Here is a 25267-nt window from a genome sequence, read left to right on the forward strand (position 1 = left end):
TTTTTCATTTTCAATATTCAATTGATCGCGGGTTATCTTTCTTTAACATTTCATTTCATTCATGGCTATAGAAATACGGATTTACATTTAGTTGTACACATTATATAGGTAGTTATTGTTTATGCATACGTATAATATATATGTTTATGTTTTTATATATGTATAGTATATGTGTATAGGGGGTTATTATTATTATTTTAACAACTATTTGTATTGTAATTTCAAAGCTTTGCGTTTTGAAACATGAACTCACAGAGTATTTCCATTATATAATATATAATTTGTATGTTTTTATCTTCATTTTGTTGTTGTTTTTTTTTTGTTTTTTGTTTTCATTCATTTGAAACATTTAACATTAACACGACGGCGGCTGCTGCTTGCTGCTGCCACTTTCGATACATTTATTTATAAATAGGTTTTTATAAATGTTTAAACATTTTCTTCTTCCTCTTCTTCTTAACGATCATCTTCCGCCAGGAGGTGCGGAAGGAAGTGTGTGTTCTGAAATCTTTAGGTTTGAGTGGTTTTTGGTGGTGGTGGTGGAGATGCATAGGGGGTAGGTCCGGGTAGCGGTTTTGGCTGAGCACTTGATCATCGGCGGGCAATATTGGTTGGATTGAACAGAGCTTCCGATACGGAGAGCCCCTTTAGATGCCCACAAAGCCATAGACCTCCAGCACACGGATCTCAAAGTCACCGGATGGACAGAGCGGGGGATTGTTGAAGGTCTTGCAACCATCCGTTTTGCCAAAACGTATATTCTCGTCCATCCAAATGGCCTGACCCTCACTAAACAGGAAAGAGAAGCCATATATTAGTGAACGAAACAGGTTGAGTATCGAAATAAGTCGCGACTTACCCTCCACCGATTGTAATCATTTTGGAATCGGCTGCCATAAACAGCTCGGAACTGTGTCCCAGATCCTTGTCACCCTCAATGCCCACCCAGGGGTACTTGGCACGCTCTGGATACAAAGAGAACAGGAAGGTTTCGCCGGTGCCAAAGTAGGCCTGTCGCTGGCCCTTGTCATCCTTGACATTCCTCTCAAACCAGCGCGACGAGCAATAGGCGCCAAAGACCTGCAATTAAAGTGGAGCTAGTACGATCTAGTGGATAGTGTTTTGTCCTGAAACGTACCTCATTATTGCAAGTCTTGATCATGAGCAGCGTGGGCTCGTGCTGCTCCACACGCACGTAGAATGTGGTCAGAGAGCAGCCGTGCTCTTCTGTGGTGTACAGCAGCACCGGTTGGTACATTGTTATCCGCACAGGCAGCCACGACCACAACGTGAATAGCTAAAGGGGGGCACACAGATATCACTTATTAGTTTTCTTGTTATACAAAAAAGAGAGTGGTATCATTTTGCTACAACTACTCGTACAAGTAACTGATTTAAGAGGGTAGCAATTAGCCAATGACAAAACAAAGTAAATACGTAGTAGGCGGGTATCAAAAAAGACGTGAAATAACATGAACTAAAAGGCCAAAAGCCAACGAAAACCAACTAAAAGCCAACGTAACATATATATGTATATACGGGTAAAAGAACTCTCAACATATCTATGGGGGGTAAGGGCTCTATGGGGGTCTAAGAGTGGGTACATAATGTAACTACGGCGCAGATACGGCAGCAGCTCGAACTGTAGGCAGCAGCATTGGTAGCGCAGCAGCAGCGGCAGCGCTTGTAAATCTTTCGATAGTTTTTATTATTTTCTGATTGATGTATGGGATGATGATGATCCATAGATGAGATCTCTGTAGTCTAGGCGGGACAAAGACACTTTTACATAGACAAAAAACACTTGTCTAAAATATTTTCGAAGACGGCACGAAACTGATTTTTCGGATGGGAAGTACAAATGGAAGGGAAATTGCATTCACTTTTTCATATCATGAAGGGATACATGTAGGGAAATGGCAAATGGTAGTAGATATTGGATTTTTGGAGGGGGTTTTGTTTTTCTCAATATGCAATGCAATGCTTACAAATTGTCTATCCGTCCAGGTTTTTATGAAATTCTTTGTGCCCGGCAAACCAAAATGCTATGAAAAGATATATATAGATGGATATATATTGCAAAATGAAAGAAACCAAAACAAAAAAAAACGAATGTCAATTATAGGCGATATGTCGGGGGGGATACAAATGAATACGATATGGAGTTTGGGGACACATTGAGTAGATTATCTCTCCTTTTGTATTGTCTCTAGCTTGAATATTTCCCACTCTAAGAAATCATATGGGGGGTGTAAAAAAAACTCTAGCAAATATTGTAGGATAAAAATCAACTAAAAATCATCGTTAAATTCTATCAAATGGAAACTGAAATTCTTTATTTATGTTCTATCAAATTCAAGTCCAATTAGATGGATGAAAATTTCCAGCATTTCATGCATAGTTTTTGGATATAGATGTATATAAATATGGAATCATAAATTGTGCATAAAAGCTTTAAATAATTACGCTATGCTTGGGATATATAATTGGAGATATGCAATACATGTTTTATAATAAAACTTTATTATAATTTGGAATGTTTGTTGTTGTGGGTGTGGTGGGTGGCAGGGTTTCTCTGTAGAGTGGAGTGGTTTGGTTTTTGGAGTTTGACTTTGACTTTTCACTTACATCTTCGTTCTTACAGACTTGACTTTTCAGATTGTGTATGGGATAGACGCCCATTGCGATGGCTCTATGACCAGGCGACTTTTCGCCCTATATATATATATGGTAAATGGATATATATATATATATATGTGTGTGTATGCACCCAAAATGAAGACAAATGAACCCGCAGAAGTTATTGGTTATTTTTTTCATCGATATCGAAAAATGAATATACATTGATCAAAGCGTACGCAAAATTTTTAGTTTTAGTTTTAGTTTTTTGATATTTTTGATTCATTCATTCGTTTGCCAAGGCAGCAAAAATAAAGGGTACAAGAAAAATAGAAATAACATTTTTATAAAGATTTTGTTCATATAAAGGAGCAGATATATTGTACTGCAGGATATTTGGTTTATTGGTTTGTGTATATTTCTGTTTTTGTGAGTATATTGTTTTTTGGAGTATATATTTTTAATAGAAAGCTATGTACTGTATATAAAAAAAAACTTAAATATTTTTGTTTGTATATAAAGCTGCATGTTGTATGGATGTGGGTATATTATGTATTTGTTATTATAATCATGATTGGTTTCTTTCGGTTGTATGTTTTGGCTGTGCTTTAGCTTTGTCTTGATAAGTAAAACAGAACGAAACGAAACGGAACGGAAAGCTTCACAAAAGTTAGTTCATTCAGCAGCAAAAACAAAATAGAAATGGAAATAATATAAAAAATAAAAAAAAAAATAGATAACATTAAACAACACAAAAGTCAAGTTGGCAGCAGAACGAACACAAAACTCGAGTCGAATTTGTCAATTGAGGGAGATACTCGTATTGTATTTTAGAAAATTTCCCAGAAAGATATGATGCCTGAGGCATTGATAAGTCGGGGAAGTCTTTGGCTTTGAGATTAAACTATTTTAAAGTTCGCTAAAATATTTTATACTGATATCAAAACAATTTAATATTACATATTTGCAATATGATTTTCTTCTTTATATTTTATAAAATAAATGTGGTAATTATTTATTTTTAAATCATTTCCTAGTTATTTTATCTCTTATAAGTAGAAGTAGTTTCGATAATGCGTTGCAAGATTGTTGCAATTCCTTATCAGTAAATCAGAAATTTCCACTACCGCTAAAACGCATTAAGTGGTTTAGTGTTGAAACCAACAAGATCACTAATACATCTGTATTTTATGGTCATAATATTTGAAAACTGTAAAGCAAGTCTCCTTTTATAAAATTTGTACTTTCGAAACAATTTCTTATAAATAATGTCTTTTCACATTTCCAGCATTTAACAGATATAACCACCATTTCCTATCTTCATGTCCCTCATTGAATCTCATGCATTATCTTCACTCTATACAATTTTTCGTCTCCCCGAAAAATTTGCCATCGACGACTCGAAGAACTCAAGCAATTTCATAGCTGAACAAATGAACTGAGAATGGAAACTCATTCAATAAACATTATCAAACATGTATGTATATATACAAAAAAAATAACAACTGAACAAGAACAAGCAGAATCAGTCCAACATCAGCAGTATAACATTATCATTATCAGTATGAGTAGTATTTTGTATAATTTGGAATAATTTGTTTCTAGCCTCATACCAAATTGCGACAGCTCTCGGAGTGCAGCTTCTGGTGTATGGATTTACATACAGATATTGTTTTTTGTTTTTTTTTTGTTGTTTTGTGGGGTTTGGTGCGTTCAAGTTGTATCAGAAACATAACCAGAAGAAAAAAAAAATATAAAAAAAAAACAGAAGAGTTTTCCATTAGACAAAAGTGTTTGCTTCGTATTTGTGCTGTGTGTAGAGAGAGGTAGAGAGCATTTTGGGGGCTGCTTCCAGAGATAGTAGTACTACTATATACTACTACCTGGCTATAGTTTCTCTTTGTATATTTTTGTATTTTTGGTGTGATGTGTGGGTTTTTTTTGGGTTTTGGTTTGGGTGGGCAGTAGTGCAGGGGAAAGCTTAGATAGGATTATGAATTACATACCTCACGGATGGTCAATGTATGCGACATCATCTGAATGTTCACCTGCGACTGACTAGTGGGCAGATTATCACTTGAACGCGATTTGATTAATTGCTTCGAACCGCTATTGAGCACGGAACGGCTTTTTAGTAGCATTTCAGTCTTGATAAATATTCTAGAAATATACTGGGTACTGCAAATCGAATAAGGAGATGAGGGTTAGCCATTAGTATTAACTTATAAATGGTATTTGAGGATTCTTTCCTACCTCAGTCCCCTAATACTAAACGCGGCATGGAGAAGTTTCGCCGGCGACACTGGTATCTTCTTGCAGAATTTGATCAGGGCATTGCCAATGTCATTTTTAATATTATCCGGACTCCATTCGTTGTTCGACTGGCACTCCTTGTGGAACAGATTGAGCACGACCAGGGCCACACGGTACAGGACCTTGATGCCCTCGTGGAAATAACAGTCCATGATCCGCACCAGATGCTGGAAGGGTAGACCGGCTAATATCCACCAGCACCAGTCCATGAATACGCGCTCCAGCTTCAGACCCGGACAAATACGTTGGAAATACGAAATGGCACTTTTCTATTTCAAATACAAAAAAATTCTTTGATTAACTACTGTTTGATTGATGGCATTATGATTGAGGTGTGCGCTTACCGTGTGCTTTTTGGCTATCTGCATCACCGTCTTCCAGGTGACCTCATGCTGTAGTTTGGTTTGATTGATGAATACCTTCTCCTTGCTGCCCACCAGACCGGCCAGGCACATGTAAGCTTCCTCCTCTGCAAGGGAAATTAAGCGTGAGAAGGAGAATATTAGATACAAAACTATTAGAAATCTGTGGGAGATCATAGAAGATCGTCACCTCATGCTATTAATTGAGCATTCCTAGGGCATAAAATTAATTAGAGTGATCTCTTAGTAAAGTGCTTTAAGCAATTATCAGTATAACCTAATGGCAATTATAGATGATCATTGACTCCCAAGCTTATAGTTGGAGTAGTTTAAAAATAAAAATTACTGTACTGAAAACTAAGCCACAATTTATCCTAACTTATCTCCATTTATTTGGGACATCTCCTAAGTGCAATAAGACCTTGTATTTGTTACCCTAATTATTAGATAATTTTTTAGAAATATAAGCCATAGCATATCCTAATCAAAGATCATTTTACAGGCTTAAAGATTTTTTAAGAGTCTCCAGTATTTAATATGGATAATCTACTTAAAACTTTTAATAATATTCGTAGCATTCACATCTGAAATCACCTCGAAAAAGTGTTTTTAATTGCCATGAGTTCATCACTCGCTCAGTGAATGTTCTGTTTGAATATGATCCGAATAAATCTAACCAAATTATCTCGTTTCACATGTAATATATGTATGGTAAACAATATGCCCAGCCAGTCAGTCTATCGATGTGATCAAATTGCAGTTTTTTCTAACAATTATCAACCTTATGACAGGCCTAACCTCAACCACAATTTATCCAGCCTTCCACCTCTATGGAACACGCCCCCTACATCAAACACTCCAACAATAAACGACAGAGCTGGTTCTAATTTAATTGTAGAACTACTGCAGCAGCAGCAGCTCAAAGCTCAGGGCGGGCGATTGTGGATCCATCAGCCAAGTGCTGAGAGAGGGATGAGAGGGTAGGGGTGGTGGTATATATGGTATATATGGGTATATGGGTTTGTGGTTCTGTCGCTGAATCGAGCAAATGCATTGCCGCAATGACGCAGAGGAAAATTGAATTGAGAGCTTTGTCGACTGCTCTGCTCTGTCTGGGATGCACTTTGACCAGCATTAGCCATTCCCGTCTCCTCAATTGCAAAAACCATAATTAGCAGGGAGGCAATTCTGTATGCTGTATACTCGTATTTGTGGTCCCTGATTATTTGATTACAAAATTAGATCAAATTATGCAATGGCGAGTGCTATAAATAATTCCCATTCTGCAGAAGAGTTCGTGGGGGGGGATTCATTAGCTATTATCTGATGAAAACGCTGATTACACATTCACATTAAAGTTCATGGAATGTGTGAAAAATAAAGCCAATGTAAATGTGTAAAAATGTTATACAAATTTAATCGTCAATTAGCAATCAGTCAGGCAGTCCCGCTTAGGGGGGACTTTAAATTCAATTTAGATACTGAACCGAATTGAACCTCTCTTTAATGGAGTGTGATAAGGAGTAGGCAGGCGCCTGCCTACACATTGATTTGTGCTTCCATTCCATTTCTGTTTCTGTTTCTGCTTTTGTATTACAAAGTTTAATTGCTTTCAAACGTTCGAGTAAACAAAAGGCAATCGTTATCAGTGGATTGTGCCGGGCAGGCCACTTATCAGTGGATTACACTAGCCTAAGGCGGTTTGGCTTAGTTTATGAGATTGCTCTTAATTATAATTGGCTTTTCCACAGCGGTGAGAGGAGAGCGGAGAGCGGGCAGACAGGAGTACGGAGAGCAGCGTCCGACCGACCGCCCATTGAACTTTATCTGTTGCGGAAAGCAACAACCCCACCAACCAAGTTGGCAAACATTTGATAAGTTTATTAAATATCTTACAGGGGCGAAATCGCACCGAGCGAATTTATTTATAGAGCATGACGCAGAGACAGACAGACAGAAAGACTGTGAGACTGTATTCGGAATTGGCATTGCAATTGCAATGTGGCATTAATCTGCAAACAGTTGCATTCAACTGGCGACAGCTCAAATTTTAATGACCCATCATTATCAATAAGAGCAACCGACAACAGAGACAGAGGCAGGCAAGAACAAGCTAAAGTCAACAATTTCCAATTGGAATCGGAGTGAACGTTATGGCAGATATAGTAGGACTATAGGACACCCTGCTATATGCAGGAAATATACATAAGAAGAGTGGAACCGGAAGGAGTACGAGTGTAGACCAGGAATAGACCTATAGATTACTCTACCTCCTAAAATTGTAGAACACCGGACATGCATAAATCTTCGCTTCAGTTCTTTAGCCTGTTACATCCATACCCACAGGCACAATATACCCCTAGAATAAACCCCAACAACTACCGTACATAAAAAGTAAACAATTTAAAATTGAAATTAATCAAAGAACTGTCTCGCACACCAATAAGCCTCTAATTAGGCAATTAAGTCTAGCAAAAATAATCACAATAAAACGCTAAATCGTTAGGGTTTCCATATATATTGCATGTGCGATAAGGTTTTGAGCTACTAAATTTAAGTGGCTGAACAAAATACAATAGCTACATACAATGGTTAAATTGTCAACGGACAATGGATGGAGGGGAACGAAAAAGATAGAGATAGAACAGAAGCAAAAGTCTTTTGATATAAGACACAAGAACTGCCATTTATTTGACGTCAGAGAGCACGTGTCGAGGTATTTATGAGGCAGTAGGTGAAAGACTCGTAAAACCCACTAAAAATAGTATCACATCTAAACAACATCAACTTAAGATAGAAGACAGAAAACAGGAATAATCCGCTGCCGCCTCTGCCTCTGCCTTAATTAGCTCAACAAACTCAAACATAAACAATGCAAATATTTCCAAGATAGATGGACGCCGTGGCCCGCCAGAAACACATAATAAATTTAAATAAAAGCGAAAATAACATTTTTCAATTGCTAATTGGGGGGAGACTGCAGACAGCTGACAGAAGTCAGCCATGAGGACCAATGAATGCCCTGCTAAAACATCCACAAACAGATGGAATGGAAGAGGACTTTAATACACATACAGTAGAATGGGAGAGGACTTTAATACACATACAGAAGAGTGGGAGAGAGATATCCATTAGCTTATGCTGAGCAATGCAAAGCTCACGAATACATTGACAGATGGTCGTATGTTTGTATAGTTTACACTTTTATTTGTTTAGTTAGGTCAGGAATGAACGGTAAAAGTTCTCTTTGATCTAACAACAGATATGGGGATTTAAATACCTTCTGTTTAAATTAGGTCTGTCCTCATGAATCCTTTCACTATACATATTCCATTTTTTTTCCCCACTTCATCACCTGTCGCCCTCAAGGCTGACGTCAAAAAAATAACAAGCCATCAAAATAAAAGTACTCGTTTATAGAATATGCCGTATATTTTAATCTGAATTGTGCGTGCCTCGAATGCCCAACAACCACTCGTCGTAGATTTGATGATGAGTCGCAGCCACACTCCACTCCGTCTTCCATATAAAAGCCGTGCAAAATAAATATGCATGAGGCGAGAATGTTTGGGTAGGGCACACACCAGCAACGCCACAAAACAGTGAGCGGGGGAGAACGGCATGGAGTGAGATAAACATTAGGAACAATGGAGGAATAGAATAGGAATAGGCAAACACACTCGTACAGCCATAAAGGAAAGAGTACAAATATGCGAGCATTTCTTTTGTTTCCATTCTGTTTTTAGTCTGGGGTTTTATGCGAATTTTATGCTCACGTGTTGCCGTCATTAGCAAACTCAAAGCACAACAGAGGAAAGAATAGACCAAAAAAGAAGAACAAAACAAATGTGAAGCAAAGCCAGAGTGTTTATTCCATAAATACATGCATTAAAAGCTGTGTTTAGGCGCAAAAATTCATTGGATAAAAGATCTTCTAGGAAAGAAAAATGTTACAGTCTCGAAAATCCCTCTAAAATTCTTAAAATTCTAAAATTTCCTGAGGACAGAGAATTAACAGGTAATCTGTAAGCTGTAGCTGTTTGTCTCTCTCTCTCTCTATTCTGAAAGCTCTGCGCCCGAGAATGCAATAGCAAAACACACTTCTCGGGTACTGCAATAAGAAATTAAATTCTAGAAATTTCTTAGTTAGTTCCTGACTTTAATTTCCTTTAGGGCTATGCGCACACCAATCCTGTTTTAACTGCACTAAAAAATACATACATCGATTATCACAAGCACACAAGAAAAGTGTGTCAGTAAACTACAAATCGAAGGGCACTCCAGTGGGAGATGGAGAGAGAGAGAGAGAGAGAGCGGAGATACCAAGAACAAACAATGTGGAGAAGCCTTGAGCAACTTCCACCTCCTCCTCCTTTTCCTGCTGCAACGTTCTGCCTTCTGCCTCTGTTTACTTTAAGTGGGTAAAGGCGAATCGAAATTCGCAAATTGCAGAAAGAGCCCCCCGCCACCCAATCGAATCGAATCGAGTCGTATGGCAATGACGTCAGACAGCAGAATGCAAACAGACAGATACAGATACAGATACGTATGCATATGGTACTACTATCTATATCACTTTAAACATTTGCTTATGTACTGGCGGCGCGCCGCGGCGGCAGACTCTTGAACTTGAAAAATGTACACACACACACACATACATAAAAATAAAAGAAAAAGGAGAAAAATATTCAATATGGAAATGCGTTGATTGAACATGCAGCTCATCGCCACATGCCATGTCCATGCCCTGTCAGTTTTTCCATTCATTTCATTTCGTTTGATTTCGATTTCGAGTGTCCTTCGTTTGGACACTTTATGGAGATTTGTATTATTTTTTGCAGCTGTTTCTGTTTCTGTTTTTCTTTTGATTCGGTTTATTCCAAAAAGTTCCACACAATTTTTGGTTTACAAAATGCAAAAAGTATTAAAATTTTCAGATTTTTGTGGGCTCATGGATGGAAAATTAATGGAATATTAAAAGTTTTTCAGATATTTTTTAGAGATTAATATCTAACCATGTACATATATCAGATATATTTAAGTATGAGGGAGATATTCTTTTTTTATACATTGTTGATTTTTATTTGAAAAAGGTTTTAAATCGCTTTTATAATATCTTTACAGATTTTATACCAATCCAAACCGATTTCTAAAACACTCAGATTTGAAATTCGGTTGAAATTGGTTTGAGGAAGATTTCTAGAGCTTGACTGTTCCTTCACATCATTCTCATAGAACTTTGTACTGTGTACCGTCTGGGAAACAAAATACGAAATCATAATAGACGGAGAGACAATACTCTGCCTTGAGATCTCGACCGGAATTGAATTTTAATGTCAGACAGATGGACAGACAGATGGCAGATAGGCAAAGGAAGAGAACAATTTTTTGCTCAGTGTAAACAAACCTTCAGAATGACAGGCAAACGCCGCCGGGTCTGACCTCTCCCCCATTCGGCTTATCAGCAGAGCTCTCCGTCCCAAAAAAGTAAGGCGCATAAGCGGCGGCCTGCCTCCTGTTTGCCATTCCCTATACCACAGATACATATATAAATACTATATATAGACCCAACGAAATTCGAGATAATTGGTAATGAATATGAGATAATATTCATGATGATAGGAACGAGAGCGCATTCGTGTTTACAATACAAAATTGAACGATCGCTCATCTCGTTTGTTGTTGTTCGGTGTATGGGGGTCTGAACTGATCTGATCTTAGGGTTCAATAGCTGCGATGGAATAGATTAAGGGGCCTACCTATACGATGCAGTATCGATAAGGTTAGAGGGGGAGATTATCACATCAGACCAGCTGTCTGTTTAATCTGCATTTAAGCCTGGGAATCGTTGAACGTTTAAACAAAAGCTTTCGAAATGCATAGATCTCTGAAGGTTAAAGATGAGATTACCTTTTACTTCCCCTCCACCTTCTCTTTCTCTCGCTCATTTTTTATTTGGAAATTTCCACTAAATTCCCAACAATTGACTGGATCTTGCCAGATTTGTACACACTTATGTCCACACCTGACTGGATTCAACCAATTTCTGATCAAATACTTTACTGTATATATTATAGTAGATTAAGCTACAAAGAGCGCGTCCCCCGCGACAATGATGAGCCGCTGATAATAAAGTAATACAAACAATTACAAAAACAGCAACCAAACGCGGAACTACACGTAAAGCAGACTGTTAGACGTTGATCATTTGACTACGGTCAAGACCGAGGTTCAGTCCAGTGTGGCAGACAAAAAAAAAAAAAGGGAAATGTACAGTGCGTTACACGATTGTATGACTGATCACAGCGTAACAACAGCCGATACATATTATTTATGGGTATAATAATAAATAATAAGCTAAGAAAAAATATTTTGTGGTAAGAACGAGCTTTGGTAAGCTTTAATCATTGATCAAAATTGGGATCGAAAGTATTCTAGTTACTTGGCATAATTTATTTGTTCTCATATCCATTTAAAACTCCCCATCGATCGCTAACCTTTAATCTGCCCTGAAGCCATGAACTACACTGTATTTTCAAAATTTGTACAAATAAAAAAGAAAAAAAAAGCCTAGATTTACATTTTAAATTACGCGTTTTTGATGGCTCGGCTCATTGCATGTTGGCCAAATCAATTAGCCACCAAATCACGATACATCAATTTGCAATGAGCTGCGATACTTGCACAGAGCATCTCCCATATTTCCCCCGTACACAGAAATTAAGAGAGAGAGAAAGAGAGAGATGTATAGTGTAGAGTGAATGGGAAGGGTGGCAGGCAGCAGACCAAGTTGCCTTACAATTGTGCCACTTATTTGTGTATTTTGTAGAGGCGATAAAAATGACTTGAACAAATATTGACAATTCACGTGTGTAGAGTGGATTGGAGTGGAGTACACCCTATAGATAGAACATCCAGAAAAACACAGAGATTAAATAGGAAAAGAAAACAGCGGGTAATAATGTTGTACCTAAAAGGTAATAATGCTGTTATTATTACACACACGAATCTTGATGTAAAATAAATCAATTATTTTCTCTTATCAATTTATTATTGTACCCCAACAACTACCGACTACAAAAAAAGGAAGCCATAGATTTTTGAAAACTCACCCGACATGAAATGCAAAAGTATCGATGTAATGGGATACAATACTGGACTGTAGGTAATATCGGGGCAATCATAGCCCAACACATTCACAATGCGATCGGCAACGGCACGGCCCGTGCTGGTCAGATGATAGGGCAAACAGTGTGTGGCATCCACAAAGGCGGGCAGCATAATCGGCTTCTCCGACAGCTCTGTGGTGCCAAAGACCTTGAGAGAGTAACACGCATATAAATTAAAGCCACAATTTAATTAAATCAAGTTATGTTCATTTTACCTGATGGACCATCTCCCAGTAGAACCCATCGAGCATTTGCTGCTTGGTCAGGTGCTGGCCGCATAGCATCGGCCATAGCTGGGCGCGTATGGGAGAGTTGATCGGCCATGAGTTCTCTCTGAGTATGTTCTTTACGTCACGTTTCTTGCCCTGCTGCAGTAGCTGTTGGATTTCCGTGTAGGAGCGCAGTGCCGGCTCCTTGCCTATAAATATAGATCGATTATAGAAAGCGATTAGCAAGGGTTTGGCTTTGATAAGGGATTAAATATAGCGGGTACATTTCGATTGATTAAACTACAAGCTTATTCCACTTAGGTTAGGTCATTAACTGCGGGGCTGATGATGTTCAGGCCATGGCCAGAACAAGTGTTTGAGGCTGCCGTTTCGGCTGCCACTTGAGGGCACCTAATCATATGACATGATTGTTATTGTTTTTATTGTTTAGGGGGCCCCTCTTGAGTGCACAGAAACGTTTTCTTCATTATCATCAAAGTCGCAACTTGCACACAGGCCACTGCTCGTGTGTTCGTGTACCGATAAGTAGTTAAATTTCGTCTTTAAGAGCTGTAGAGCGGCGTACACGTAATGTTCAAAATTACTCATACGCCAAGTGGTCAAAATAAAATACTTGAGAAAATGCATCAGATAAGTTTTGATATTGATAATTGATAAAAAGTAACAACCACAAACGAAATATGTGAACCATGAAAATGTCGTTTAGATTTCCACTGAAGTGCACAACTAATTTGGCAGATTCTCCGGAACGATAAATATTTTATGGAAATTTTGTTTGGTGTCAACGTTTCTTGGGAAAATGTTTAGCGCAAACAATGCCTATAAGTTTATCTATCATCAGCTGTAGAAAAGTACACGAAACAACCATAAAATAAGTTGAAATGTTGGAGCATTAAATATTGATAGGGGGACTATTTTATCAATCAAAGTTGAACTATTGTGAAATTTTGTATGCAAAAATTTAAAATATTTTACTTTTGTGCTTTTAGTGCTATAAAACTATTTCATGATAATCGAGAACAATTGAACATTTTATTTATCGATAAATTAAATATTCGAAGCCTCATTTAGATTAATATCGGATCCGATTAGCACTATTTGAATTTTAAATCGATAAATTTCAAACTTTAAACCGAAAAAAAAAATTAAAGATACTTCTTTCATCTTCTAGTCGGAGAAAATCATGAAAAATATCAGAATGCAAAATATCATCGAATACCGAAAAAACTTTTAGAATGCAATTATTATCCGTTTCTGACAGCCATTGTACCTCCAATCCTCCAATCGAAATATAAACCATATGACAACCGTAGATCGATGTTTTGCGGTTTGTTTTTTCTATCGCTCTGGTCAGCTGGTCAACAGCCATATGTAGGACAACGGTACCACATATCCCCCTCGATTACCCTTGAACCACGAGTACCCGCAGCGCTTGCCACCCAATGCCATATTGAACCACTTCGGAGGGGGGTGGAATGTGGTTGTTGTTGGGGCTGGGGCTGCCTGGGTTGCCATATTGATTAGATATCTGGACGGGGTAATTGATTGCAGCGCGGACAAGTCTCATTACAGCAAACGACAGACAGCTGATCGATTTTTGCATGATGTTCCCCTTGGAATACCCCTCTCTCTAGGCATCACCTATCTATCACCTGGAGTTATCTTGCTCTACTGATAAGCATAGAACGGTAAACGCAGCGCCGGCCAGCGCCATATCAATATCAGTCATCAACAAATCAGATACTATGTTGGCAACCTTTTGATTTATTTACTCTTTCGAGCTCTGCAGTGTTTTTCTTTTTAATGCAATTCTCGTTAAAAACTGTATAAAATGTCATAAAAAATCATTTAGGGAAAAATGCATTTGCAAATGACGAAAGAAAAAACGATAAGAATGATGATAGGGAGGGGGATGTAAAAAGTGCTGTTTGAAGTGCAATAACAATAAAAACTGGTATAACTGAGTGTGCCTCCAACACACTTCCACTCTCTCTCTGGATCGGTCCCACAGCTTGTGTGGGTAATTAATCCCCTCCCCATTTATACAGCATCCACAGCCGATCCATTTGCATTTTCAAGCAACAAATATGGAAATGCTGATGCTGGAGATTGTATGGGGGGACTGTATGTATGTATATCTTATACAACATTCCACTTACAACGTATGCAGTAATTTTCCTATGAACGAATCAATTTCATTTGTTTTGTGGCAAAAAAGCAAAACAAAACCACACAAAATGCATCATAATTGGATGTACACATTATGATGTTACACAGATCTAAATGGGTATAATCGCTGCATGTAATATTCACATATTTAAAACCCAACAAAATGCTGTAATCTTTAATCAGACATCAAATGTTTTGTGTCATTCAATTCCGCAATTATTGAGAGTTGAGCACAGAGCAACAGATGCAATCGGTATTAAATAGCTTTTATTTCTTTCTCTATTTTCAGCAAAATACTTGCGTATCATTCATTGTTTTTTTTAATGGCTTGGTAAAACATTTTACACATCCCTCTGATGGATTTAAATTTTTTGTTTAAATGTTTTTTGTTACTTCTTTTTTTTTAATTTTTTCCTTGAATTTATGGCTGCGTTAATTTTTTTCCCTTTGTGTTAAACATATTAAAATTTTGGTTTGTTTTGTATACATTATATGATTTTTTGTTTAATCGGACGGGGTTGGTTTAAAGGGATTAATTATTGTATACGGTGCAGCAATCACTTTTCTAGATCAATTTTCCATAGTTTTACTACATGTACTATGTATTAACCCTCTATTATTTTTCCCTTTCATTTATCTTTGACCGATTTTTCTACTTTTCCCCTTTTCTTCCTTTTCCCATCATCACAATCTTCCCAATTGTTGTTTTGTTTAACGTTCAGTTTCCGTTCTAACAATTCTCAGAATCCATAAAGTGAATCATGGACACAAAATGCAAAATAAATAAAGCATTTATAGCGTTCATAATTAAATTATATTTATTAAAATATAACCTAATTAGCATTTACTGGTTTAATAAATGAATTGCACATGTAGTTTAAATGAATTCGAACTGTATTTAATATTTTTAAAGGAATGTATTCAATACATTCGTATGCACCATAAAATTCGTACAAATTTTTTCTTTAGAAAAGACCTCTACAGCTCACCTTTCCCGGCCACCAAAGTGAGTGTTACTTTAATTTATTTCAACTAAAAAACTTTTGCACACCAGTGGTTAAACATAAACATAAATTTCTTGTTTTGTTTTGCTACTCTTTAGTTTTAGTTTGGAGTTTTTTTATGATCTTAACTCTCGGATGGGATGATCGTTCGTCTGGTTGATGTCTGGATTTTTATTACCTGGACTGAGCTGCCAGCACTGGCATTTGGTTGTGATATCATTCGAGCTGGCAGCTATGAAGAGCGGCAACTCAAAGAATTTGTCGCACTCGGGATCGACGTAGACGCTGCTCCGACGACTGCTAAACTGCTCCAAGTCTTTCAGGCCCAAGACTTTGCCAACCATCTTTTTTAGTTGTGTTTAATGTTTTTTTTTTTTTGGTCTGTTTCTGTTTCCTTTCCGTTTGGGTGTGCTTCTCTGTGTCTTTTCCGTTTCTTTCTGTTCTGTTTCTGTGTCTTTTCCGTTTCTGTTTCTGTGTTTCTGTTCTGTTGTTCGATTTACAGTCTTGTTTTTTCGATCACTTGATTTTTTGGCATCGAGAACTTTTCGCGCACAACAACCACAGCGACCGCGACAACATTTATGTAGATTTTGTCAGTCTCCTTCTCCTCAGCGCCCCCGTGTTCGTCGCTTTCCTTCTCCTTCGATCGTTCGTTTCTTCTCGGCTGCCTTTTATTGTTTTAATTTATTGCGATCTGCAATTTGCTTTTGTCGTTGTCATTCGTCGTGCCAGCAGCAGCACTTGAATTTAATTTGCAACACATTTAAATATTCAATTCACATTGTTTTTTTTTATATTTTGGGGTATTTTGAAATTAATTTCAATATTTTAACACTTTTATCGCCTGGCGGAGGGTGGGTTGAAAGATATCGTTAAAAAGCGAAAGGAGTAAGCGAGACAGTCGCGTCTCGTCTCCCTCTGTTGCCCTTTGGAAAGCAACACAGCAACAACAAAAGTATACGGGTGGTAGGCCTACGTGCGGAGCGTTCGAATGCGTTCAATGTTCTCATGGGGCGGCCCGGCGGACAGGCCGGTTTCATGCTGCTTTCTGAATGAAACCAAAAAGCTTAAATGGGGTGGCGGAGCGAGCGAAAAAGAGAGCGGTAATGTCCAGTGAGAGTGCAGGCATGCGAGCGCGTAAAGCCCATTGCGCATGGGTGGAAGTGGGAATGAGTGAGAGTGCAATAGAGCGAGCGCGTAAATCAAAGCTTCGTGCGCATCGGATGGGTTTGGGAGAGAGAGAGAGAGAGAGTACATGGGGGGGGCTACACTGAAAGACAAGAAAAGAAGCTGCTAGCAGAAGGCCCATCATTCCTTGTGTGTGTTGAGATGTAAGAAAATTTATCCTAACATTTATCACCCCCACATAATCTGTTGATATCCAGATTATTTCATTCTTTTCAGTAGTGTGTGTGCAGTGTCCCCCAAAGAGATGAAAACTGGGAGTGTGAGGTGTGCAAACAAGTGTGAGTGCAAGCAAATAAGCTTTTTACATCAAAGAGAGCGCAGATCATAACCTGGTGGCGCGTGTGAGCTTTTTACTCTCTCTCTCTCTCTCTCTGCTTTATTCTATTTTCTGATTGCTGCCTACTTTTATTGTTTTTGCTCTTCTTTTGCGAGTGTGTTTTGTTTGTTTCTAATTCTCGGGCAGCAGAAACAGCGGAGTGGTTGTCGGCGCCATAGAGTAAACAGCTGTTTTCTGTTGTGCTTTTTCTGATCTGATCTTATCGGGCTCTCTGCTTTGCCACCAGACCGGAGGGGCGTGGGTTACGGTGCGGTTTGCCCAAATCCTAGTGTAAATGTTTTTATAAATAGCATTTTGTGGGAAATTTCGTAAGCACATTCTCTGCTTGGAAAATCCCAGGAAATATTTCTTGCTGTAACCATTTTCGCTGGCATTCTTTTCGTATACGTAGTGTGCGTTTAGGGCTGCGCTGCCAACTTTTTTATGGGGGGGAAAGTAAATACAATTTACGAGCATTTTTCAAAACCACCCAGTTCTTTGGCTTTGCTGCGAAAATTGTAAAAATATTTGTGTGCCATGAGCATGGGAAATTTCTACATTCCTCTGCACCACACCACTTACACCCTTTTGAAAGAAAATTTATGGGGAAACCTCAGTGGCGAGGAATTTTGGAGCAGGTGTTCAGATGCGAAAGAGTTGCGTGTGAAAATTGAGGGATTTTGCGGGATTTGGTGAGGTCTCGGGGTAAGGGAAGTCAGAAATTTGATTGAGAATAAATTTTGGAAGACTCTAAAGAATTTCCTTGTGTACCTTTTCATTAGCAAAGTTGTAAAAAATCTGATCATAAATAAAAAAATATTGTTGAAGGTTCTGAATTAATATACGAAAAAAGAAAAATATTCCGCCAAAAAAAAAAAAAAATAAGAACACTAATGAAATATAATCAATATTCAAAAACAACTCAGAATTGAATGAATCTACAAAAAAAAAAGGTTCCTTTTTTAACTAAAATACAATAATACCAAACAATAGAAAACGAAAGGGTAACACACGAGTGTAAACACGCTATACCCTAAAGTAACACCCTTTCTTATTTCTCCCCTTTTCAAGTATACATTTTTGATATTTTCCATTGATCTAGAGACCCATAAACACAGATTTTTTGCTGGCGATGTGCGCATTAGGAAACCCAAAACTCAATTTACAACATTTCCAAACAAAATCTCACGTGAGAAGCTTTCTTCCTGCCTGCCCTGCCTGCCCTGCCCTGCATGCCATCTTTATACATGTGTGTACCCACCACAATCTCAAACGCATTTCAACACAATTTTCGTTTCGTTTGTTTATTTATATTTTTTCCTACGTTGATCTGTTGATCTTTTTTTAGCGTATACGAAAATTGATTTTTCACATGTTTCGTCAGGCGAAATAAAATTAAGTCAAAGCTAACGCGATTCTTGGCCATTATTTTGAACGGAACACAAATGCTGAAAACAAACAACGCGTGGCCAATGTGCCGGGTGCCTCTGCCGATGGCAGAGGAAAATCGGTTTTCCCGAGCCGGGGGCCAAAAGATTAATTAGCCAACAATTTTTGGACGGAAAACCCAAGAACAAAATATAAACCTGATGACAATTATCTTGGACTTGGCTATATCGGATTTTGTTTTATATTATTATTTTTTGGGTAAGGGAAATTTATGAGAGTGGAGATTGCCAAGAATTCTGGCGACACTTAAAGTGTTGCCCCACATCACACAAACAAACACACACCTCCTAAAGCTAATTCAAAATATATACATACATATGTGTATATTTAGCAATCTGCGTTATGTGAGTCCCCAAATTGGTCAATCATAAGTTATGTATGGAGGTATAAGTCTGGGGAAATCAAGGAGCCCATAAAGATTCTACCAAAATACGCCATCAGAGGCGCCTAATTGCACTCTAATTGGCATCAGTGAAGTGGCCGTAAATAAATTATAGATATAGATTCTCAAGCCATATCTTTACGATCCTTTCTGATTCGAGCTCAAGAGAAGAAAACTGGAAATACATTTACATACATAAGAGTCGAGAAGTTGTCAATTGATTCTTTCGATTAATTTAAATAATTGACGTAGTTTATTAATAAATTCGTGAGTTTCTTTTAATGGGATTAGCACGAATAATCGTTATTTTTGGAACATTTCGAACTTACTATTAAATGAGAAATTCCTACGAATTAATTGGAAAACTAATGAAAACGATTCTGTACCAATTTTCTCTGTAGGGATTTAGGCAAACAAATCTGTATATAAAATAGAATCAAATTATTGTGACATGATCTAATGTGCAATTTTTAGTTGGCGGAAACAATAAAATTAAGCCGAATCGAAACGTATACGAACTGTACGTATGTAGAAGGGGCAGCGGACAGAGAGGTTAGCGGCAGACAACAACACATTCTGTGCATGCAAATTGCAAATGCAATTTATTACATTTTTACCCCTCTCTGACGACATTTGTCACCGAATCGGTTGCCAACAATAGCAACAATATGAAAATAAGACTATTCTAAGGTATCATTAGATACCCTTGCAAATCAATCGTTTCGTCCGATTTAAATTAGAAATTTTCAAAGAAGCGTTATCTTTGGAATCATCTAGATACCTTCAATATTTCAGGACTAACTTTTATAGAATTCTGATTCACGTATTCCTTCTTCTCTTCTTTGCCAAACTCTGCTCAAAATCATAATGCCCCCCTGAATAGGGTACAACAATTGCCGGCTGCAGCTAAATATAATTTGAGAAAAGTTCCCCCAAGGGAACGGGAACCCACGAAACAAGCAACGTTCAACCGATTTTCCTTTTTGGCACTGTGCAGATTAATTTTGTTATTGCCGAGTGTTTGTTTGTTGTCTCTTGTTTTCATTTCCAAATTGTAGACGTATTTTCATCTTAATTGCGGACACAGAAGGCGTCATGGGGTGTACAAGCATCAGGGGATTTTTAGAAATAACGGTTTAAATTTATCTAAGGGGAAAGACCTTCAAAAGGAGTAGAGGAAGCGCAAAGCATAATTTGATCCAATTAATGCATTAATTGTGAAACAAGATGAATCACGAAGGGCAAATAATATTTCTAAGAATCATTCTCAGGCAAATAAATATCAAAGAATTTATTTTAGCTTCTGTCTGCAAGAAATAACGATATATAAATCGAATATCGATTTGCAGATATGTATTTTGTTTATCAGAACCATATATACCAAAGAAAGAACGTTGACCTTTTACTGCGTTCCATTCATTAAATTGCAAGTAAAAATATTAAAAAATATACAAAACATATATTCGTTTAAGTCTTATAACTTGTAAGAGTGTATGTAATATTATTGATCAAATTTGTTCTCGAGACTTGCAAATTAATTCGTTCATCGTTGAGTAATTTTGTAAAACAAATTTAAATATTTATCGAATCGATTTTTATAATTTGACTGTACAAATTTTGATTTACTGCAGATATGTACGTATACAGATACTGATATGATATGTGATATGTATAGTATTCACATCAATTTAGCACTGGCTTGAGGCAGAGAACAGAGCACAGGGGAATGGTCAACGAGCCTGCTTGTGATATGCTGCTGCGGCTGCTGCTGCGGCTTTGGGGGCTGCTGTCAGATTGTTTAGATTGTTTAGCGAGTGCTATAAATATCTTTGACCGATCGTGAGTTTCCTATTTGTCAATTAGCAGCGTATTCATATTTCGTTGTTTTTTTGGACTATATTACGAGGGACGAGGCACATGACAGGCGCGACCTTTGTGATCTTATTTTACGACTTTATCTCTCAGCTGGTTCCAAGTGGAAGTGCTATATGGGGCGTAGGGTACGCCTCTTTGTGGGTTGTATATTCGCAAACGAATCTTAATTGAGATTCGATGGGGATCGTATAAAGTCCGCTTTAAGTGGGCGGTTGAGGGTAGGCTGTCTTTTGGTTCTTTGATTCGGCACGGATCCACGAGCGTGCCCACACCATTTTGGAAATTAATCAACTTATTGCCGTGTGAAGTGCATTGATTAGAAGCCTAATTGGCGCCTTTTTGAGCCTGGCACAGAGTGTTGCATTTTTTTTTTTTTTTTAGATTTTCATTCTATATGATTTTCTGCCGTTGCCTGCATTTATTGAAAAAAAAAACCAAACTGGTTTCATCGTTGAGCTTCTGTTATTGCACTTAACTGAATTGATTTCGGAATTATATATTCAATTGACTCGAGTCTCTTTATGCGAGTAGTATATGGCATACATCTCTCTGTCTCTCTACAACACGTTTCTTTTAATATGGGCATAATTTTGCATTCAATTAAGTATTGTTTAAAACACACAACCAAAAAAAAACCCCCTCTTCAATTCATTCAGTTTTCATTGTTGCGGCTATATTTTGCTCTAGAAAAGTTTTATGAAGTAAATTGTCTTTTAATAACAGATGTTCCCACAGTAAAAGGTATGTACCTATATGGATCTACATGGATGTCGGGATCTATAGATGCTAGAAGCTGATATTTAATAGATTTGTAAATAATCCTTTTATCTATTAATCTAACTAAAATCATACTGATTGGATCAATATCACAAACTCGAAAAAGGAAAAATTATATTTGGTTATTTTTCCAGCAAATTAACGAGAGTCATATATTTGGTTTTTGAGCATTTTGAGATTCTGTAAGCACGAAAATTTAGTTGGTATATTTTGGTATTTTGCACAAAAATCATTCAAAAATTTATTTTAATAAGAGGCATTTTAATCATCTTTGTTTTAAGATAGCTTAAAGGTCGTGTAATCATGAAAATGTATTTGGTATTTTTCTAGAAAATCAATCAAAATGTTCTTTAGCTATTTTGCACTAATAACTGAGCTAAAAGATCTATGTACTTCGATTTCACAGCCAAAGGCATAAGAGTAGCTCTGTTAGAGGCGCACACATGGCGTATGCGTAATCGAAAGCAACGCACATTCATCAAGCATACGACTACACAAATATTGTAGCATTGACTGACTGCTTGACTGACTGACTGACTGAGTGACCATTGAACGCAACGCACGAGACTATTTGCACACATCCAAAATCTTGTATATATAATCGTATAGATATGTATGTATGGGATATTTGTTGTTGCTGTTCATCGTACTCGGTATTTTCTTGTTTATTTTAGAGTTTGGCAGCTAGGCGTGATAATTAACGAGCCGTGATTTAAAAGTCGATTTGCTTTTAATGTGCATTTCAGATTGCAGTTTTTGGAGGCTGCCCCATACACACACTCTCACACTGGCACTGGCACGCACAAGTATGCATACATACACTCTTAACACACACACACAGTGGGCTGTATTTGTATAGGCACACGCACTATATAAACATGTAAAGTAATTACGTTGACACGCGACTTGTTTCGACAAACTATTTCAATTGATTCGCCTATCTGTCCGTTTGTTTTCTCGATTTTCTTTTTCCACTCTTTACACTTTTATTTTGTCGCCTGCTTCTTTCTTTCGTGATTTGACAGTTGACAACTTTTTGGGTTTTGGGTGCACACGGCGGATAAGTGAGAGCGAATGGTGCAGGAGTGCGTCAGAAAGCAACCGCAACGCCCGAGGGTTGAACTGAGACTGTGACGGCCGACTGCGGCCAGAGGCTGAGCGAGCGATCATTGCCGTGTGTGATCGGGAGAGAGAGAGAGAGAGAGAGAGAAAACACAGGTGAACGATGCAGCCGCGCGGCACAATTTTGTGTGTGATCTGCAAAGCTCTGGCAAAAAAAAGCTCGCTAATTAAAAGAGTAAAATGGGCAACAAAGGGAGACATAGGTCGAGGTCTTGGGCAGTATGTAAATATAGTTCTCAAAGCTGTTTTAGTGATTCTATGACTCGTTCGAGGAGTAGATTTGCATACAAATATATGCAGTAGATCGTAGTCGATGATTAATGCGTAGACTTTGAGTTGTTCTGGTACTGCTTCGTAGGCCATGTCTTGTATATGTTTTTGGTAAGAGTTCGGGGTGTAAATCTGGCTGCAGTTCGCAGATTACAAAGTTAAGTAGTTCATGGATTAGTTATGGGACTACTTCGATGGAGATTGCCATTAATAACAGCTGCCGGAACTGCTTTTAAAATTCTTTGCAATTAGACATAGAAGCGAGACGAGGCGTGTGCAATGCAAATGCCGTACACACTCAATTCAAACAAATCATTCGAGTCGTAAGCTGTTTATTCATTTCGAAAATAATCATATTAATCGATTGATAGTGAAATCATTTGCAATGATTTTAATTGCTATTGAAATGAACCTCATACTCGTACTGGTACTCATATTGTTTTTTTTTTTGTTACATTGTTTTATGGATATTAACCTCATACTCGTAATCTTATTGTGCACTATAATTGATCTCTGCTTTTGTTTCTCTGTTAGTTCCATCATCATGTGATCGCAGATGTGATCAAGACGTGAATCAGATCAGAGAATGGAATACCGCAATGGATTGGAAGTCAAAGTACTTATATATAAAACTGGAAAGTAAAATACATACGCAAATGAAGGCGGTTTGATAACTAAAACTTTCAAGTCTACACGTTAGAAGCTCTATTTGAATGCAGGACCAAGTGCGGACGTCTCTCTTACATTTGTTTCAACAGTTTAGACTGGCATTTAGTTAAATCCTCAATTTTAAATTAAATAAAATCCCCCAAATATGTACATTTAATTTCAAACCGCCATCTGCAGTATTATGCAGCCGACAGTGTGCCACACTAGTGTCCCGAAATTACCATGCCACCACCACAGTTAATTAACAAATTTAAAGCATACTTTCGGGCAGTTCGTAATATAAACGAATGCCTTAAACGAATGCAAACTAATTAAATGGGCGGGGAGAGGCAGGGGGATGAAAGTGTAAATAAATATAAAGTTTTATGAACCAAAATTAAAAGCAAAAGTGTGTTAAAAGCCGAGTAAAGCCGAGCAAGGAAAAAATGGAAATGATATATGGATGGGTGCTGCCCCAACAATTTTTGTTCTGCTATCCAAACAGTGAGCAATACAAACACTGTTATCGGATTGGCCTCAGAGGAGAAATATAGAGAGAGGGACACAAAGACAAAGAGAGAGAGGAAGCAGTCAAGAGCAGAGAGAAAAATAAAGGGATAACAATCCGCCGAACAATCCGAACTATTGGGTTTTAATCATAAGACTTTTACTGATACAATAGAAATTTAAGGAAAGCTTATAATATCGTTCAATCATGAATAACAAGCAATGAATTCTGAGGATCTATAGAAATTCAAATTCAGGAAATTTGTTCAAATATTTTGTATTATCTGTATGGCGACATTTGTATATTTCTTTGTTTTTAATTTTATTTTTTGGTGTGTTTTATTATGAATTTTTTATTTTTTTACTTTGATTTTTTAAGATGTGTTTAATTTCCACTGGGTTAGTGATATACAAAAATCTGAATAAAGGGTATCCCATGGTCGAACTATTGCCAATCGAATTCCTATTTATTTCTCCTCTCTTTTGTTTCGTGTTTCGGCTTTTATCAACGCAGAGACATTTGAAAATCAAAGAGCAAGTAAACAAAACCGAAAAGATTACCGAGTGCGTGACGTTCGGCTGCTTAGTGACCTCAAAGATACTATACGACATATACTCTCGCAGTGTCGTACAAATATATGTATACTTGTAGTATCTGCACATACTATATCTAATTAGAGGCGCCGCTGTTGACAGGAGGGGGCCAAAAGAGCTAAAGAAAAGAAAATTAGAAAATCTTACAAGAAATCGCATTTGGGGGACAAATTTCAATCGATTCTTTTGATGGATTTTGCTCATTATTTCTATCGATTGTTTGATGGATTCAGACTGGGGAATGTGTGCGTGACGTGCATGTTTATCAAACAG

The 25267-nt window shown here is 37.5% G+C and overlaps 1 protein-coding gene across 9 annotated transcripts in view; it reads right to left on the reverse strand.

Moving 5' to 3' along the window:
* Positions 1–564: 564 nt before the first annotated feature.
* The window catches only part of LOC111080378 (GTPase-activating protein skywalker), a 30792-nt gene continuing 6089 nt past the window's right edge, over positions 565–25267 (reverse strand). The window contains exons 1-11 of one of the 9 annotated variants that reach the window (XM_022375956.2): positions 16045–16275; positions 12679–12881; positions 12407–12611; positions 5277–5401; positions 4873–5201; positions 4626–4797; positions 4233–4262; positions 2629–2715; positions 1139–1297; positions 860–1080; positions 565–789 (exon numbers count right to left, since the gene is read on the reverse strand). In XM_022375956.2, coding sequence (XP_022231648.1) covers positions 648–789; positions 860–1080; positions 1139–1297; positions 2629–2715; positions 4233–4262; positions 4626–4797; positions 4873–5201; positions 5277–5401; positions 12407–12611; positions 12679–12881; positions 16045–16210 — 1839 coding nt within the window. In that variant the 5' untranslated portion in view covers positions 16211–16275 and the 3' untranslated portion in view covers positions 565–647. Of the gene's footprint in view, positions 790–859; positions 1081–1138; positions 1298–1988; positions 2046–2628; positions 2716–4232; positions 4263–4625; positions 4798–4872; positions 5202–5276; positions 5402–12406; positions 12612–12678; positions 12882–16044; positions 16276–25267 lie in introns of those variants that run through there. The other 8 variants (XM_022375957.2, XM_022375958.2, XM_022375960.2 and 5 more) reach the window with 8 other exon arrangements.

This window comes from Drosophila obscura, unplaced genomic scaffold (assembly GCF_018151105.1).
Source record: "Drosophila obscura isolate BZ-5 IFL unplaced genomic scaffold, ASM1815110v1 contig_200, whole genome shotgun sequence".
NCBI classification, from domain to species: domain Eukaryota; kingdom Metazoa; phylum Arthropoda; class Insecta; order Diptera; family Drosophilidae; genus Drosophila; species Drosophila obscura.